Source organism: Rutidosis leptorrhynchoides, chromosome 3 (genome assembly GCF_046630445.1).
Source record: "Rutidosis leptorrhynchoides isolate AG116_Rl617_1_P2 chromosome 3, CSIRO_AGI_Rlap_v1, whole genome shotgun sequence".
In the NCBI taxonomy this organism is placed as follows: domain Eukaryota; kingdom Viridiplantae; phylum Streptophyta; class Magnoliopsida; order Asterales; family Asteraceae; genus Rutidosis; species Rutidosis leptorrhynchoides.
Genome location: NC_092335.1, coordinates 70,788,433 through 70,809,191, shown reverse-complemented (window position 1 = coordinate 70,809,191; position 20,759 = coordinate 70,788,433). Strand labels below are relative to the sequence as shown.

The window sequence follows — 20,759 nt, the reverse complement described above, 5'->3', positions numbered from 1 at the left end:
ATTATTATTATTATTATTAATTATTAATATTACTATTAATAAATATATCATTTTAACCTAACAATTTACTATTCACTCAATTTTTTTAATCCTAAGGTATTTTTATTTTTATCTTGTGAACCTAATAATTTATTATTCACTCAATTTTTTAATCCTAAGGGTATTTATTATTTATATTTTTATCTTTTTAATAACATTGGATTAGATATTTGTTGGTTTTTATTTTCTCCCATTAATTATCCTCCAGTCTCCTACCAACCACGCTCTCCATCCTTTTGCTTGTTAATATCAAAATATCAATCAATCAATCAATCATCATTATTATTACCAGCTGGTATAATGATTTTTTTATATACTATAAGAGGTATATAAATAGACTGATATCGGATGCTTATGTACATATATAATATAAAACATCCAACATCATTTCTTCTTCTTGCATAATCATGTCCCCCAAAACTCACGTTGTTTTATTTCCGTTCATGGCCAAAGGCCACATGATTCCACTTTTCCAACTAGCGCGCATCTTTCTCCACCGTAACGTCGCCGTTACTCTCTTCACCACACCTGCCAACCACCCTTATGTTACTGCATCTCTTTCCGACACACAAACCACCGTCATTTCCATCCCGTTTCCCGACAACATCCCCGGTGTCCCCTCTGGTGTCGAGAGCGTAGACAAACTCCCTTCAATGTCCCTCTTTTTCCCTTTCATTTCTTCCACAAAATCAATGCAACCTTATTTTGAAAAAATCGGCCAGACACTAAAACCAGCGGTGACCTTTATGGTCACTGATGCTTTTTTTGACTGGACGCTGGAATCAGCTAATAAATTTAGTATACCACGTCTTGTTTATTACGGAATGAGTAATTTTACTATCACTGTGACAACCGTAGTCGCTGAAAATGGGAATTTATTCAATGAAAAATCCGACAGTGATAAGGTTGTTGTCCCGGAATTTCCGTGGATAAAAGTGACTAGAAATGAGTTTAGTGATGTATTCAACGGTCGTGATGTCAATAGCCAATTTGCTGAATGGATGCATAATATGATACTTGCAACAAGGAAAAGCTATGGGTTGGTCACCAATAGCTTCTTTGAGCTCGAACCGATGTATTCAGATTATTGGAACATGAAATATGGACCGAAATCATGGTCTATTGGACCTTTCTGTGTTGATCGTAGATTGACCGAGAAAGAAAGTTTGTCCAGCCAAAAATCTTCATGGATGGTTTGGCTGGACAAAAAACTTGAACTTGGAAGTTCAGTTTTATACGTGGCATTCGGTTCACAAGCGGAGATATCTCTGGATCAAATCCAAGAGATCAAGCTCGCGCTCGAAAAATCCGAAGTCAACTTCTTGTGGGTAATGAGAAAAGGCGTAAAAGAGTCAACTTTAGGGTTCGATGATGGGTTTGAAGAGAGAGTTAAGGAGAAAGGGATTGTGGTTCGAGAATGGGTGAATCAAAGAGAAATATTAGAGCATGAGATTGTTAAGGGGTTTTTAAGTCACTGTGGATGGAACTCGACGTTAGAGAGTATATGTGCGGCGGTGCCGATTCTAGCATGGCCGTTGAGTGCAGAACAGCCGTTAAATGCAAAATTTGTGACGGAAGAAATAAAGATTGGATTAAGGGTGGAGACATGTGATGGGAGTATGAAAGGGTTTGTGAAATGGGAAGAGTTGGAGAAGAAAATGAAAGAGTTGATGGAAGGTGTGATAGGGAAAGAGATGAGGAAGAAGGTGAAGGAGCTTAGTGATGCCGCCGTGAAAGCGGTGGAACCCGGTGGTTCTTCATGGCGGAGTTTGAATGAGCTCATTGAAGAACTTCAAGCCAAGTCAATAGTAGCATGAAGCATGTAAACTAGTACGTAGGCATGTTAAACGCGCGTGTTGCAGTTTGACTTGCTAAACATTGCATATTGCATAATAAGACTATATCATAAGCATTATTGAGTCCGACAATGATTTCAAGGTTATGCAAAGTCATCATCATTTTCACCTTTAAATTGAATGCAAATAGTAATACGGAGTAGTAACTTGCAAAATGAAAATAAAATAGTAGTATAAACTATTAAATTGGACCCATTACGTGAGTTTCTTTCCCACGTGAGTGCACTCAAGATCTGTTACATGCAACTTTGACTCAAAACACATGTAAGACCATTTTTAACCCTGCCTGTGACGTCACAGGCAGGTTGTACACTTTTTGGCCAAAAAGTGCAATCTGCCTCTGACGTGCCAGTGTCACCATCTGACACCAAAATAACCCTGACGCCCCTCCAGTGTCAAACAGATCCCACCAATTTTATTTTTTCTTTTTCTTTTTTATTTTATTAAGCATACAAATTATATTACATATAATTAAAAACATATAAAATTAAACCATTACATAAAATTTAACCATTACATAAAATTAAAAACACATAAAATTAAACCATTAGTGCTTCAAGCATAATGGTAGGTTTCTTGTGATCACCCCTAGTGTATTGTCCCTTCAAAGCAACGGGACAATTCTTCCACTCCCAATGCATACAATCAATACTCCTGAGCATACCCTTAAAACCATGTTTCTCTTCATGCTTACTATATAAACGTTGAACATCGTATGCATTGGGAGTTCTCATGTAACGTTCTTTGTATAATGTAATAATACACTTACAAAAGTTATCTAAACAAAGTACTGAGGTTTGCTCACTCATTTTTAAATATTCATCAAACATATCGGCGGCAGTTCCATACGCCAATTGGCGTAGAGCCGAAGTCATTTTTTGCAATATTGTAAAAGTCGGTCGACCGATAGCATCAAAACGTTCCCTAAAAAATTTAAAATACTCGGGAGTATCATGAGAATCGAAATTAGAAATACCTTGCGATATTCGGAGAAATAGTTCAATCCGCATACGAAAACGCCTTTTAAATTTAAATGGCGGAAACATGGGTGTGTCACTAAAATAATCCTTCCATAAGTTTTGTGCAGCTTCTTCACGATTTCTTGGAATATAAATTCGTGATCTTGGAACACGATTGAATTCGACTTCGTCATCATCATCTTCTAAATGTTGAATTAGTGCAATAAGACGCTCGTCTTCCGAATCGGAATCGAAACTAAGTAAATATGATGCCATGAACGAAAAATACTTGATGATGAGAGAAATTTATATGATTTAAGGGATAGAATTTAAAGAAAAATAAAAAGAATGAGTGTGTTAAAGGTGTAGAATGGATGGGTTTATATAGATAATAATATATAGAGTTTAAAAAAAAAAAAAAAAAAGTAAAAAAAAAAAATAGCCGTTGTATAACGGCATAAAATATGAGCCAATCAGAGAAAGCCACGTCGCCCTGACGCCACCCAACTCTCGCGTGAAAACAGTGACTGACGCCCCCCGTTCGTCAGCGGTGACGCCCCACTAGGGGCGTCAGAGGGCGTCACCGGACGCCAGCGCGTCTGACGGGACCCCTCTGACGCCTGGTTAAAAATGGTCTAAATGTTATTTTCTATTTTGGTTGTGGTCTAATATGACATAAGACATGTCTACGAGTAGTTTCTTTCCCACTCAAGATCTGTTACATGCAACTTTGACTCGAAACATATATACTACAGTAGTAAATGTTATTTCCCATTTTGGTTGTGGTCCAATGACAACACAATGACACAAGTTAAAGATCATTTAAATATAATTACACTTTAAAATTAAATATAATATTTTTTAATTTATGTGATAGTTTATTTTATTTTATAACTATATACTACCTCCGTCCCTAAATTATTTTCCAGTATTTTATTTTGGGATGTCTCAAATTAATTGTCTACTTCCATAAATAGAAAGGAAAGGAGATATTTTATTGGTGGATCTGGAGAGAGAAGATATTTCATTGGTGGAGAAATAAAGTTAGTGGAATTTCCTAAAACTGTGTGTTTTTTATCTGGGGACAATTAATCTGGGACGGAGGGAGTACTTAACTAGATATTGGCCCCGCGAATTGGTGTATGGTTTAGGGTAATCAAGATCGAAGTTGAACACCTAGCCTCACGAATTGGTTGTAAAGTAGGTGAGTTCTCATTCACATGTGTTTTGAGAGGATGCCCTTCTATCGTACGATGAAGGGGGCTTAAACATTGGGTCACTTCGGGAAAAAAAATCTTGCTCTTTTGGGAAAATGGATTTGGCGGGCCAAAACTGAATATAAGTCACTTTGGGTCTCTATCCTTAAAAGCATTCATGGGATTAACGCGCTTCACATACCTTCCGGTTCTAATCGACCTTTGGGGAAGGGTGGGGTGTGGCTCAATATTATTCGTGCAGGTTATATGATTGACAAGCTCGGAGTTCAATTTGGTTCTTCCTTCATCAAGAAGATTGGTGATGGGAACGATACGAGTTTTTGGGATGAGTCGTGGCTACAAGGTGGAGTCCTTAAATCAACCTGTTCGCGGCTGTACCACTTGGAGTCCAACAAATCAGCAACCGTCGGAGACCGCATCAAATGGTGCGATGGCAGCATGCATCTGAATTGGAGCTTGACGAGGGAACTCTTGGGACGAGATCATGACGAACTTCAATGTTTATCTAACCTTTAATTTTCTTATGTTAAACAAGATGGAAGCTCGGATGTATGGTATTGGAAACTTGCATCGAACGGTACCTTCACTACGAAGAAATTATCGAGGCTTATAGATGACGAAATGCTATTAGACAATAAATCGAGAATTGAGACACTAAAGAACAACTTGGTACCGGGGAAACTCGGAGTTTTTATTTGGAAAACTATAAAGAAACGACTACCAACATGAATTGAACTTGACAAGTGAGGGATCGATCTTGACTCCGTAAGATGTCCGATTTGCGACAACGATGTGGAATCTCTTGATCACACGTTATTCTTTTGTCGAGACGCATTTGATATTTGGGAACGTGTCTACAAATGGTGGGGTTTCAATTGACCCCAATCTTAAGTGTAAACGAGTCTTTTCGAGGTAATAGCAACATCACAATGTCTTGGGTGGGTACCAAAATTTGGCAAGCTTTGGAGTGGACGTGCGCCTACTTAATATGGAGCAACCGAAACAAAAAAGTTTTCTCAAACACAAGTTGGGATGGACCGACGGCGCTAATGGAGATTCAACTTAAATCGTATGAATGGATTTCATCTAGAATAAAGTCCGTGAAATTGGATTGGCTTCAATGGATCACCAACCCGCGTGCCTTTGCCGTGTAGTGTCTTAGTTCGCATGTACTTGTAAGCCTTGTTTTTTTCTTCATCTAATTGCTCACTCCGCAACTACTTGTACCTTCGTTATGCATTTTCTGTACCTGAGTTCGAGTCGATATCGTGTTGTAACACTATTACAATGCTTGACCTGTTTCGAGTTTTAATAATATTCTTGCTTTTCGAAGAAAAAAAAGATATTGGCCCCGACCATGTACTTAACTAGATATTGGCCCCGGCCCGCTTCGCTGGGCCAAAACACGTTGTTGTGAGCTGAATGCTTATTGTTGTACAAAAAATTATATGTTTTTCGTTAAAATATTTTACTCGTACCGCGTTTAACAAATAGAAAAAACTCAATAAAACTTATTAAATTTGCATAAATTAATTATTTTATAATTTAACCAATCAAATCCATATAATTTATTTGTTTAAAATGCTTGAACAAAAGAATGATTGTTAAGTACAAGTAAATAATACTGTATAAATGTTATGTACACTCCATTTATGTACAATAAAAATATCTAATAGGATTATTGTTAGAATTATTCAAAACATATGTAATTATAAAAGTAATAAATAATATGTAACATAATTTTTTTTTTTAAAAAAAATTGAAATTAAACACATTAAAAAACAATAAAACAATGAAAAATGTGTTAAAATAAGGCATTTATTGATTTTTTTAGACATAATTACTCCCGTCGTCCTTGAACTTATACCCAAATCACATGCGTCGTCCTTGTAACTTTTTTTGAACTCACGACGTCACTAAACTATCTGAAAATCACTCATGCCATCCTTCTGTTTGGTTGCCGTTCAAAGGTACCGTTAAACTGCATCATGTGCATAGCACGTCTGGGTATTTCTGTCTTTTTCACCACCTCACCCATTAAATACCCCACCCACCCACAATTCTTCCCCATTCTCTCTCCCACCCAATTCAATTCCTTCGAAATCCTAAACTGGATCAAAAATGGTGCCGAAGTTCTATCAAATTCGAGAGGATGATATGCAGTATGATGTTAAGATGCTTTATGGTAAGTATTATTCCTTTTTTTTTTAACATTAAACAGCTACTTATACCTTAATGTTATATGTACATTGAATTTTAAACTAAATGTTATGGTTTGCAGAACATACTTCTACTCTTTTTTCTATTGATTTGCATCACGGTGGTAAATTTACTGATACTCCTGGTAGGAAATACGTAGATGGCAAGATAACCTATATTGATGCCCTGGACATTGATTTCTTTTCCTATCATGAACTTGGTGAGATTATTCAGGATTTAGGTTACAATGGGCATGGTGTGATACTTTTCCACTTTTTAAACCCTTATAGTGATCTTGATTATGGTTTAGAACCTTTGGGGTGTGATCAAGACATACTGAGATTAAGTAAGTATGCAATGGAGTTTAAGATTGTTAGCATCTACAGTGAACATGGCATGAAACCCAAAGTAAACCCATTTAGGAGTCCTTCTGCTAGAATTCCTTTTAGGTTAGAAGAAATTGAAGATGAAGAATCTGCACCTATTAAGAGTCCTTCTGCACCTGTTAAGACCAAAAAATCAAAAGAAGTTGGTGCATTAATGCCAAAGAAGCTGCTTTTAGAGTACAATGTGAGTCAAGTAGTAAATGATGTATCTCAAGTTGATGATTCTACTATTGAAGTCACACATGAGAGTCAAGTGGATGATTCTACTCAAAAGAGTCAAGTATTCAATGATGTTGAAGTTGATAATATTCAACATAATGATGCTGAAGATGATCTTGATAATATTCAACATAGTGATGCTGAAGATGATGGTGATAATATTCAACATAATGTACCACTTCATGAATCTGAAGATGATAGTGAGGATGATGACTACGAAGTTGATAAAGACATAGAAGATGTTGAAGTTGATATGCAACACTTTACCTTCAGCATTGATAAGGATGTAGAGTTTGTGGGTTTTGGGTTAGATAATGAAGGTGATGTTAACAATTGTGAAGTTAATGATCCAGTAATTGAGTTGAATAATGACGAGCTTGATTCTGGAGGTGAGGATGACATTAGAAGGAAGAAACTGAAAGAATTGAAAGAACAAGAGCTAAGGGCTAAAGATGTGAATACTACTACTTACTTCCATCTTGGGCAAGAGTTTGGAACAGCAGAAGAAGTTAAGAGGTATATTGAGTCACATGCAATAGAAACTAGAAGGAATTTAATATTGATAAAAAATGACAAAGAGAGAAAGGATTGGAATAAAGTGACAACATTAGCAAGGATGGAAGACTGTCTGAGAAAGGGGTGCAAATGCAATGTTCAAATTGTAGGGAGTTTGGCCACAACAAGAGAGGATGCACTAATGGAGGGACAAGCAAGAAAAGGACAAGTGAGGCTGGAGGGAGTGGATCTGCTAAAAAGTCTAAGAAGGATGCAAGAGCTTGATTTGTTTGTGTTACTTTGAGTTGGATAATGTGTTAGTGTCTTTTGAACTAGTATGTCTTTTATAATGTGTTAGTGTCTTTTGAACTAGTATGTCTTTTGAACAGCAGGTTTGTAATGTTTGTGTTGGTAGTTTGTTTGTTTTTAAACAGTAGGTTAGTAATGTTTGTGTTGGTATTTTGTTTGTGTTTGAAGAGCAGGTTTGGTACTTTGTTTGTAATTTTATCAACTTGTAATGTATCTGTGTAATGTGTTTGTGTAATTTATATGTTTATTGTCTTGTGAAACATGAGAAACATTGACTGAAACTGATGCAAATAAAACCATCCATTTCATTCATACATTCGACAAGCATTACATAGATATGGTTTCTTATGAACCAATACAACCAACCATAAAAATCACTTGAACCAGATAATAATTAGAATACACAAAATCAAAAAAATCATCATCTTCAACCATCTTGAAACTCTTTCCTCAGCTTCCAACAACTCTTCTAAATTATTAACTGGTGGATCCAACCAAATAAAAAACCTGCAATCAGAAAACTAAATACGAATTCCAAACAATCAGATTGTAGCATTAAACCTATTTTAAAACCATTAAAATTGAAAAAATTTGTTTACCTTAGTTGGACATGAATAATATCGCCTACCAGGATTTTTGTGAGTTCCTGAAACACGAATGACAGCTCTCTTGCCACAATTGCAGTATACCATTCTTGTTTACTCGATAATTGATAGCGTCTGTAGTGTAAGTGATGAATTAGGGTTTATGTTCGAAATTGAATTGGGGGTGGGAGAGAGAATGGGGAAGAATTGTGGGTGTGTGGGGTATTTAATGGGTGAAGTGGTGAAAAAGACAGAAATACCCACACGTGCAATGCACATGATGCAGTTTAACGGTACCTTTGAACGGCAACCAAACAGAAGGATGGCATGAGTGATTTTCAGATAGTTTAGTGACGTCGTGAGTTCAAAAAAAGTTACAAGGACGACACATGTGATTTGGGTATAAGTTCAAGAACGACGGGAGTAATTATGTCTTTTTTTTTTACATCACACTTGGCTCTTCCTAACCTCACGTGCAAGTCATGGATTATCACATCAAATTTAAAATTACGAAAATGCCCCTTTGTCAGAGTACAATTTTCACTTTTCACTCCTAACTTTTTGTGTTGGATTATTTCCTACCTTGTTTCATATTATGTAATTTCCAAGAAAGTTTGACACTCCTAAATAATTTTTTGTCTAACTTATTTAAACTTTTGCTTTTATGTGATTGGGTGTAAAATAAATCAATATTTTGAGAGAATTTTTACTTTTCCATATTTGAATACAACTCAATGTCAGGTCATGTCTTATTTTTCTTAAGAAATAATCGTCTCTCATGTTACTAATTTACAGTCCATATAGTATACTCCGTAGTATCATCCAATCTAACATCTAATCTAACATACACATGACAATTACGTAACAATAAGCAACGTACTATAATATGTACAGTATCTTTGTAAATCTGTAAATCTATATACAGAAGTGTAATTTTATTATATTTTTATACTCCGTACAAGTTAATAAATTAAATGAATTTATAACAATGATTATAAAAAATATCAATGATCAACAACAACCACCATTGTTTTCTACTGCCAGAAAACCATCGAACCAAAAACCGCCGTCCAGAGCCGGCAACAATCAAGACGGCCTGAACAACATAATACACATTCAGATCTGAACACTACCGGTGCAGATATGGCGGTGGTAGGTGAGTGGTAGGGTTGAGCATATCTGGCGGTCGTAGGTGAGTGGTTTTTTTATTTAGGGTCAACGAAAAAAAATAGTGTAATTTTAAGGTGCAGGGTGTGAGGGAGATGACAATTTATATTCATATTATTTAGTTACTAATTTTTATATTTTTTTTCAAAAAATTACTAATAATAATTACCTCAGTATTTAAATAGGAGAAAGCCTAATTATTAACTCTATTTTGACCCTAAGCTGGTTTTTTAATCTCTAGACCTTGGTTTATTTATCTTTTCCCATGTTAAAATTGAAATAGCAAAGACATGCCATCCACTCATTACAATCCACATGATATTAGTAGTTTATGAGCACGTCCGATTGACTAACTTTATAAATATATGTTTTCGTAACTGTTTTAGCATATATAATAACAATAACAGAAGTACAGATTAGAGTGAAGTTCGTTGCAGATAAATACACTGAGTTTTTTTATGAGCCCGTTCATTGAGCAATGAGTGTTTAATGTGAACTTGACTGTTGATCAAACATATTTGTACCGAAGGTTGGAAACAAGCTTGTGTGCAATCAGAGGCGAAGCCAGAAAATTTGATCGATGGTGTCAATAAATAGGAGTCAATTTGTTGCAAAATTTGATTCAGGGGTTCGACTCTCATTGGCTGCAAAATTTTCACTTGTTGTTACACGCCCACTCCATGGGCCTCGAAGATTACGGACGTCTTACGTTTGAACCTCACCGAAGGGGGTTTTACCATACGAGATGCCCGTACGGTTTCATCGTGGGGGTTTCCTCCTGAGGCGGTAAGACTGTAATAGTTCAACCAATGAAATGATTAGGTAAGTGGGTTCCGACATCGCATTCGGATCCCGCCCGTGACTCCTAACCGCTGTATAAAAAAAATACTACGGAGCAATTATTTTCGATGTAACAATTTATTAATACTCCGTATTATTTTAGAAATAATACAAACTAAAGTAAACTCATGAATGAGAAGAAAGAGAGTAAAAAGGGAAAATGTCATGATCAAAAGGATCGAACTGATGCCTTCACAATAATTAAAAGAATAGTAAGTGGACATGAATTGAAAATTTTGACAATGAAAAAATAGATTAAATGAGGAATTGAACTTGCACCCTTTTCTAAAAACGTGGCTATAAAATTCTACCAACCACTCAGCTACCTTAACTTTTATGTTTAATTATGCAATTTATAAGTATATATTGCAAAATTCGATGGTGTCATTTGCACCCACAGTATACAACGTGGCTCCGCCACTGTGTGCAATAAATGTTTTTTTTTATCCAACGACGTTAACTCTCTGGTCCGGTTACATTGATACCCTAGCCAAGATGAAGATTTCATCCGATGAAGCGGAGTCGATTGGCGGTGAGGGGAAAGCCCTACACAAGGTGTAGGTAAAACGCTAGAGGGGAGTGATAAGAACGTATGAGCTCTTGTAATCGTAAGGGTTGATTTGAATAAAGGGTCTACCCCTTTATTTATAAGGGTGATATTAGGGTTTTGAGGTAATGGCCTGCTAATTGACCAGGCCCAGGCGCGAGCCTAATTAGAAGCCCGATAAGCTATGTGCATCATCAATTGTTTCGACAAACACTTAAAAATTCTAAGGTTCAACTCCACCTGATTCAAGCAACCTATTTTTCATCATTATATATATATATATATATATATATATATATATATATATATATATATATATATATATATATATATATATATATATATATATATATAGTAGTTTTATTAGCCGTCCGTTAGATGACAGTTCTAAATTATGATTTGACAACTGTTGAATATATAACCAAAACAAAATTACATATTATGGTGAAGCTTTTTGCAATTTTATGAACCTTTCATTTAGACGAAAGTTCCAAAAATATGATTTTACAATCGTTGAATATATAACAAAAATTGATGTACATATTATGGCGACGTTCGTTGCAATATTATAAGCCCGTTCATTGAACGGAAGTTCAAAAAATACAATTTCACAAGCTAAGAGAGGCAGGTCACTATCGACTGACTTACCACTCAATCTTTACACACTATATTCTTAAATTGTATGATAACGCACGTATTATACTATTTAATATAATATGATATAATTGTTGATACATATTCATGAACATGTATACGTAGATAATTAAAATATACATTCGATAAGTATTATACATATACATACATATTCATATTAAATATACAATTTAATATGGTAAATTGTATACATAAAATGGTAAATTGTATATACATAATATAATATAAATCTATTACTATATTACACGTATTTGATAAATATGGTAAGGCATATCTTTTTAGAATTTTAATTTTTAATGAGAAAGTTTACACGTAACATAAATAAAAAAAGAGTAGACATGTGTCAGTTGTTAATGAGAAAATGACACGTAAGATTTATATCACGTAATTTATATAATGTATAGATAGATAGATAGATATAGATAGATAGATTATATGTGTACTATGTGTGTCTAATGTTTACGATTTTGAAAAGAAATCAAACGTTTGTAAATTGAATTGATAGGTTGAGGTGAGTGGGCTACATACGATATTATTCCGTCTCATTCCAATAGTCTACAGACAAAAAACACGTAGTTTTAGAAAACCCCACTAACTTCATTTCTCCACCAATAAAATATATTTTCTCTCCAGATCCACCAATGAAATATCTTCTTTCCTTTCTATTTATGAAAGTGGACTATCAGAATAGGATAGTCCAAAATGAAATACTGTCCTATTAGAATGAGATGGAGGTAATACTCGGCTAATATATAACAAATACTAAATGAATGGCCCTAAATATTTCAAATAAAGAGATTCGAAATCCCCAATTGTATATTCCATTGCATGGTGGTCGAAAATAAATAAATTTAATATTTTATTCGAACTTATTATTGAATTTAGTATTTATAATGAGATATAAATAAACGGGGTCCCTATCCTTATGGTGTCCTGGACCATTGCCATATGGTCCTATCAAAGCCCATCCTTGTGAAAGTTACTATGAAAATTACGAATTTCAACACACCAATAAATCTAATGTATTTAATAATACGGACACCCGATTAGCTCGTGTTGCACAACAAACAGTATCACAATGCAAACCACACACATTACCACGCTAAAGTGACCTAGCGCTAGGTCAAGGGCCTGGCGCAGCTCCTGTACTTGCGCTGAGAGTACGTGTGCATGTTAGGTGACATTGTAGCTGGCAGAGTGCACATGGCAGACAGAAATCAGGCCCAACAAAATACTTTTTACTTTTGTCGGACCAACTCACACAAAGAAGTATTGTTTGCAGGCCACGATCCTCTAACCTTATTACGTGGCAATAGAAGACAAAAGACTTACCATATAAATAAAGGACCCAAAGCAAAACGGAACTCACTCATTCAGTCTCGCACATATACTATTTTTAGTATCGAAGCACGGTAGAAACAGTAGCGCTTCTCTTCTAGCACAGCTTGAACCGCATTACTGAACTTATAGCGCATCACTAGACTTACTCTTGGTCTACAGGTAACGTTCTATGAACATAAAGCCTACAATCTAACCCTATCCATCAACAACCGGCTAACCCGTCGATGGTGGATCCACGTTTAACCACCCTTGTTGAGATCTTCATCTCGCGAGGGGTTATTCACGGTACTCCGGACCGGAGAGTTAAACTCAGTTGACCATTAAATCCCCAATCTATTGTTAACAAGCATGGACCGGACCCGACCCGACCCCTCTATTCTATGCTTGATCAAATGGCGTCATCCGTGGGACATACAAGTTAAAAGATTTTGATTTGATCTTTTTTCTATATGTCCGCTAATAGCTCGTTTGTTTCTTTTTTAATACAGTTACATGTATTAACATGACAAGCAAGCCAGAAGTACCAAAGCCAGTACCGGCGCGAGCTACCTAGCCAACGGGACCAAAGCCCATCATTAAAGGTTCCGCAGGGACCTCTGACAATGCGCCTCCAAGGAGCGCCCCGACGTCTCCTTTCAGTACTCCGGCATCTCCTTTCAAAACACCTAAAGCTGTTCGAAAAATACCGTGGACCTCAAACAGTGCGAATGTAGGATTCACCCCCGCTTATCTCGCATCCGAAACTGCTCGCAACAGCCCTAGAAACACAAACAGTCCCATTGGCCCTCTAAGTGCAAGACCTTCCCCTTTGCCGCGACCAGATGTCTCTCCGGCGGCACTAAAGTCTAGCGTTACAACCTTTGTGCCAGGAATTTCTTCCGCAGGAAAGGAAACCCTGGCTGAGTCGCCTGTACAAACGCGTGAACAGCGCGCTCGTAACCAGGCCAACCTGATTTACGCGCCGACGAATGTTGCACCGGACAACATGGTGCATTAGTCGAACAACCTAGAAAGGCTGAGCTTATGATAAGAACCTGTACGCAGGGATGAAGGGTGTACCCGTCAAGCCCTCCTTTGGAACCTTCCCTACTAGGGAAAATTTGTGGCTCACATACTGTATCATGTTTCAACGCCGCTACGAGTGATACCGCTTACTTTAGGATACTATGAATCTATGATGGAGTCTCGGACCCGGATGTTTTTTTGCAAAAATATGAAGGGTTAGCGCGAAACCAGCGCTGGACCGATGAAACAAAATGCGTAGAGTTCCCTCCGCTACTTGTGACGATCGCTCCAAATCCATATGGACAATACGTCATTCATTGATTTCATTGCGAGGTATTTGACCTCTATATGATACGTTTAGTAAACATTGCATTCTTTTGAAAAGGCACACCATAAATGAATATTTAAATCAAGGTTTTCGACATCTGATGATTTCTACATATAGACAATCACTGTAAATAATAGTTTACAATAGTACTTCCATTGACAATGCAGTCAAAATAAGATACATGGTGATGATTTGGTGAATGCAACGTTTCCTTGAAAAATATGCCATGTATAACTCCATGCACATAGCTTGTCTAACATATAAGCAAACAGCGGAAGACTTCTAGGGAACCTGAGAATAAACATGCTAACAAGTGTCAACACAAAGGTTGGTGAGTTCATAGTTTTAATGTTTCGTATAATTTGTATATAAAGGTGGATCACAAGATTTCAGTTGTTTCATCCAGAAACGTTTATCAAAATATTCTACAAGATTGAGCACCCTGGTAACTAAACTTAACGTATATATAATTTGTACCCTTTGTATAATCATCTTAATAATACACGCAAACCAACGTGTACGCTTCTCAAATAGTATACGTCCGTTAAAAGGCTAGTGCTCTAGCTCGGACGGGGATATCAAGCCCTATGGATCCATATACTACTACTCGCGCCCACCAGTTCTTATAACTGGCAGTTAACAGTTACCAAAGCTAAGGGATTTTCGGTTCAAACTCAGTGTAGAATTTAGTATGTACTTGTATCCATTGCGTTTAAAATAAAGTGCATGTATTCTCAGCCCAAAAATATATATTGCAAAAGCAATTAAAAAGAGATCAATGAAACTCACACTTTATAATTATTGTAAAACAGTTATTAAAGCATTTGCATGTATTCTCAGCCCAAAAATGTAAAGGGTAAAAGGGATCATAGGAAACTCACCTTAGCAGCATATAAAGTCGTTCACCAAAATGTGATCGAAACATGGATTACCAAATAACCGTAGATCTCAACCTAGAGAACATATGTTGGTCAATAAATGTCTATCAAGCTAGGTCAGGTCATAGTGTATCACAATCCTAATGCTCGATATTGACATGCAAAAGTTATCCAATGTTGTTTCAAAAAGTCAATTTTGACAATAGTTTAACAAAACGAGACGTACCTTATATAAGGATTCATTTACTCGGTTGGTAATATTCAAAAATCCAATTTATCAATCTCGTAAACAAGTTGTTTAAATCTTAATTATAGATTTAAAAGCAATTTCAATTAACTTCAATCATAATTCAGTTGCTCACATCTTTTAATCCATTCATCGAAATTATTCGATATCTAAATGAAAAGTTATTAATTTTTCGTCAGCTTTCCAAAAACATGTATATCATATACCTTTTACCAGTAATATATGTATTTAATTCGTGGTACATCATAAACTGTTTAATAAGGAAATTTAGCATACAAGCATGTATAAATATATATACTCGAGCACTAGACATGGATACACAATTATTATATAAAAGATAAAATATAAGTACTTACATATCAATATTGAGATTCAATATTGTAGAAAAGTACGTAGACGTAACGGAGATGATAACACTAGGTTTGACTTGCAAATAATACCCATGAATATTACCCATAACCTCCTTGGCAATAACCCATAATTTCCTTAACTCTGCCCCGCTCGTAAAACCCGTTTTTAAATTACTCGAACAGCACTCCGTCGTAGTATTTTATGTATAATACTAATAATAATAAGATTAATAATAATGTTAATCTTAATATTAATTTTAATAATAATAATAATAATAATAATAATAATAATATAAATATTAATAAAATAAATAACAGAGGGAGGTATGTGTGTGTGTCAAATGCCAGAACTCGATCGCGTTTTATAATGTTTCCTGAATCTTGATCCCATGCGATCGCATGGGTAATGTGGGTTAGTGCCATGCGATCGCATGGCCAGCTGTTTGGCACCCAATCTGTTTTGTTTTCACTCTGTCGACATATTTATATATATTATATATAATATATATAATTTAAATAATTAATTATATATTATATTAAATTCACGTGCATAGTTGACTTGTAATTTTCGTTCCGATAAGTCGTACGTCGTCACTCGACTTATGTCCCGGTTTCGAACGTCCTATCGTATACTGAGAAAACTTGTACTTTACGTTTCGTGAATCGTACCTTTGTCAAAATATAGTCTTAAATCATCCATAAACTATACCACTGTAGCAAAGTTACTGTAGCAAAGTCAATTTTTACTGTAGCAATTCACTGTAGCAAAGAGTAATTTTCGAAAACACTGTAGCATTTTGGGTACTGTAGCAATTTGAAAATGTTACTATCGTTTACTAAATAACTTGAAATTATATATATGTATATATCTTTTTAATATACATAAATCAGTTTCTAAATACACATTGGAAGTTATTTATAAATAAATTTTAATAATAAATATTTCAACTTATCATATATATTCAAATAGATATTTAAACCAATAAGTTTAATGTACGGTATCAAATAATTAATACATTGTTACCTTTTCAAGTTATAGTATATATGTATCTATTTACATATAATTGTTCGCGAATCGTCGAAAATAACCGAAGGGTATTTAAATATATAAAAGTAGTTCAAAAATTTTGAGATTCAGTTTTACAGACTTTGCTTATCGTGTCGGAAATGTTAATCATACAAAGATTAAGTTTAAATTTGGTCAGAAATTTTCGGGTCATCACACTACTCGAAGGTGTAGCCCGACAATGGTTCAATAACCTTCTCGCGCCAACTATCAGCAGCTATAATAATATTCGAAAGCGCTTTTTCTCAATTTTCATAATATTCGAAAGCGCTTTTTCTCAATTTTCATAACATGCGCTAAGCCCGAAGGACCCACGTGGAATGCCATGACATCAAACACGAGCACAACGAGTCCTTGGGACAATTTATAGACAAATACTGCCAGTAAGTCGCCAGGATTCCCGACTTGGTGGACTCTCAAAAGGTGGGACAATTTATAGACAAATCCTTGGGACAATTTATAGACAATTCGAGAGACGCACGAGCATATGCATGCAGAGGAAGACACGACCAAGTACTCTGGCTACCGCGGATCGGGTCACGGGCGCCGAGACGGATACGACTCACGTCGAGGTGGTCGCTAATTTGGTAACTTCGGCAGAAGCCAACGGGACTCCAACCTGTATCGCCATAACTGTAGCAGCGGTCACAACGACAGGAGACATCAGCGAGGACACCAAGGGAACAACAACCAATAACACCATAAAAACATGGATAATGAAACACGGGAGAATAAACAAACACTGATCAGAAGCCTCATAAAGAGTTTGAAGAAAATATACGTGACATAACCTAACTCCGAGACGTTTGAGAGACCGGCACGCATGTCCGAATATGCGCGGCGAGATAAATCCAAGTTCTGCGACTTCCATGATGATTTCGAACGTGAAGCGAATCGTTGCAAAGCATTAGTGGACAAGGTGATCGGTTGTCTCAAACATGGAGAATTGAAGCATTTGAAACCGCAGAAAGATGGGTCAAGCGCCTACAAAAAAAAGACGATGGAGCAGAAAAAGACAAGGTAATTTACGTCTTCTCGTGGGAAAAGTGGAAGGACATAGCGCAAGAGTCACTATTGTCGTGGGAATCTGTCAGGCCAATGCTCCCACGCGAGCCTAGGGTCACAAGAAAATGCACTCCACTAGTAATGGAAGGATACTTACCAAAATGTGGGAAGTATATCAACAAGATTCTCATCGACACAGGAAGCTGCGTCAATGTTATGTTCTTTCACTGATTTAGCGACCTATCGTACAAAATGACGTGCAACATAAGGGAAACACGGCAACAATTCAGGGGAGTGAGTGGGGAGTCCTCTTGGTCGAAGGGAATACTCGCAGCAGCGTTGTCTCTGCGGGATGAACATTACCAACAAAGGGAGCACACATTGGTGGTCGACTTTAGCGTGATCCGCGCTAAGTCAGAGTATGATGCTATCATTGGGCAGCCAGCAATATCGCATTTCAACATCACGCCATCTGTGACCCACGACGTCATTATGCTACCGACCCCGGAGCGACGAGCTACTCTCAAGTCGAAAGTGACGGAGGAGGATTATCAGCTTCAACAGGTATATGTGTATACGTGTATATAGCTTTAACTATTCTAAAACCAAAATTCACAGATCGCGCATACCGCCTGAAAATATAATTGCTGCTTAAAATACTTGGCCGGTTAATATGTTATGAACACGTAACCAGTCCGCACGCTTAACGCACTAAAATGAGCACAATCTTACATAATTCAAAACATAAGACGCATAAATGCACTTAACGGATAAGCTCGCGCATTCGTTAATTTTGTAAACTAACTTGACTGGTGTTAACAGGTCTAAAGTGTTTAAGCTACAGCAAAGGGTAAAGAAGGTGGGGGCAGCTCTTCAGGAGCTGCAATTGACGAGGGAGACGAAATCGCTGTCATAGGTTATGAGTTTGAAGAACACAATCACGAGAAGCTGAGGGAAAGAGCTTGTGGTTACTCTTATTATTTTTAAAAATATTTGAATGTTACGAACCAAGCGCGCTCTGTTAGGCACATGGTTAAGAATTGTGGATTGTTTGGAACATCTGTAAACGCTTCAAGCGCAAACTTATCTTTTGATGATAGTTTATATTTTCAAGTTATTTTCTGCTAAAATCTTTGTGCCATTATATATAAAATAGCTCTATTACTTGATACTGGTATGCGCGGTCAAATGCCTCGCGCACTCCTGCCTTTGAAGGGCTGCTTTCTCTGGCACCCGTGCGGTAGAAGATTGTTTGGCGACAAGCTAGTTTATTATAACCGGATGGTTAAGAGTCACTGGGTTGACCTAACTTGCCTGCACAGAATTCGAGATCTGCAAGTCATGACTATAAACGACGGCGTTGGTCACGCATGACCTCAATCTTAAGTGTTGGCGCACTTAGAAGACTCCCGATGCGTACACACGAACACATAACTTAAGTATATATCGTGTGCACAACAATATATATGATAAGTTAAGTGTTGGCATGCCTTGAGTATAATTAAGATTAAAATCAATAGATATTTTAGCCATCCATGTTTAACATGTTAACAAACGATCTTACGCGCTTGATCATAAAATAGCTATAAAGGAAACCCATATAACTGGTTAACCAACACGTTGTATAACGAAATCGTAACTTAAAGAAAAAAATCACCCATAACCGTTTGCTCTAAGCAAAACACCTCAGCAAGTCACAAAGATAGGACAACGTCCAATTTAAAGACACCCTCTCTCAAGGGCAAGGGTTAAAATTGTGTGTGGACACTTTGCAACCTCCACAAGAACAAAACGAACAAGTCAAAAGCAACAATTATGATATACGCAATTAATAAACGCACATAACATAAGCGCACTAAATTAAGCACAAGGGCACCCCAAATGGGTGCGACATGAGAAAAATTGTCTAAGTAAAGAACCATGTGTAAACTCTTTCAAGCTTAGGCGCGTTGCATCACAATACATGAAATCAGATGTTTGAACAACAATAAGTATAAAGACTATTAACAACAGAGTAAAGCATGAAAGATTGACATTTCATTATCAATAAGAGTTTCATGTTCAAAAATTTTACACTCGTTTCAGAAAAATACAAACTACAATGTCTCCGAAAACAAGCGTTAGGCGTCAGCAGTAGGGTCCTTTGACAAGGCGACCAAGTTAGGAACCATAATGTTCACTAGTGTTGGCGTAATTTGTTGCCTTTTCTCAACCGCCTCCGGATCAACAAACTCCTTTACAATAGCATCCAAAGCAGGAGTAGGCTAAACATGAGGACTAATTTTCTCCCAAAACGTAAGTCTTTCCTCCGCTTTAAAAGAAAACAAAGCATCCGCAAACAACTCGCTCACATACTCGGAATCGCATGCGCGATCAATTAACGAATGGAGCCCCTGCTTGAGGGTTTGGATCTGACACAAAGCTGCATCACGTTCACCCTCGCAAACAGCTAATTTGCTGACATGGTCGCCACATTCTTTGGTCAGTGCATGTTTCTCATATTCCAAAGAGCTCACTTTTTCATTCAACTCTTCAACCTTAGAGGCCAGCGCCGCTTTCTCAGCAGCCATAAATGAAACGGCAGTAGCAGCCTCATCGCACACTTTTTCCACGTCCCCGGGCTGCTCCTTTAAATAAAGAATACGGTCGTGCGCATCATCGATATTCAGCACACCTGGTGTAGAAGAGCCTGCACAATCCAAACGAGCCCTCGTTTCTCTCAAACGAAAGTGTGAATACATCAAGTTCAGCATAGTCATTTGAACATCTACCCGAAAAAGGGCCTTAGGCAACAAGTTTGAGAAATTCTCGAGAAAAGAAATATTCACTAGAAAGCCATATTGAGAAGCTGCTACTTTCTCCGGCACCGACAACAACTCATTCCCATGAAACACCAAGTGGTTGTCTGTTGACACGAAAAATAAAAACAAGTCAGTTGCAGCACAATACAGATAAATAATGAAAGCATAGAAGATGAATAAAATAAGGATACCTTATGACTTCTTGGCGCGCTTCCGTTTGCGCCCACCGTCAGCAGGGACCTCCGCTTCGCTGCGCCCTTTAGTACC

At 36.8% G+C, this 20,759-nt stretch overlaps 2 protein-coding genes across 2 annotated transcripts; one reads left to right on the top strand and one right to left on the bottom strand.

Annotated features, from left to right (window-relative positions):
- The first annotated feature begins 375 nt into the window (after positions 1–375).
- Positions 376–2,005, top strand: LOC139896306 (UDP-glycosyltransferase 90A1-like). Its single transcript, XM_071878927.1, has one exon. It carries the CDS (start codon positions 447–449, stop codon positions 1,854–1,856), a length of 1,410 nt encoding a protein of 469 aa, XP_071735028.1. The 5' UTR covers positions 376–446; the 3' UTR covers positions 1,857–2,005.
- Positions 2,006–2,434: 429 nt separating this feature from the next.
- On the bottom strand, positions 2,435–3,130 carry LOC139900082 (uncharacterized). Its single transcript, XM_071882888.1, has one exon. It carries the CDS (start codon positions 3,128–3,130, stop codon positions 2,435–2,437), a length of 696 nt encoding a protein of 231 aa, XP_071738989.1.
- Between the last annotated feature and the right edge of the window lie 17,629 nt (positions 3,131–20,759).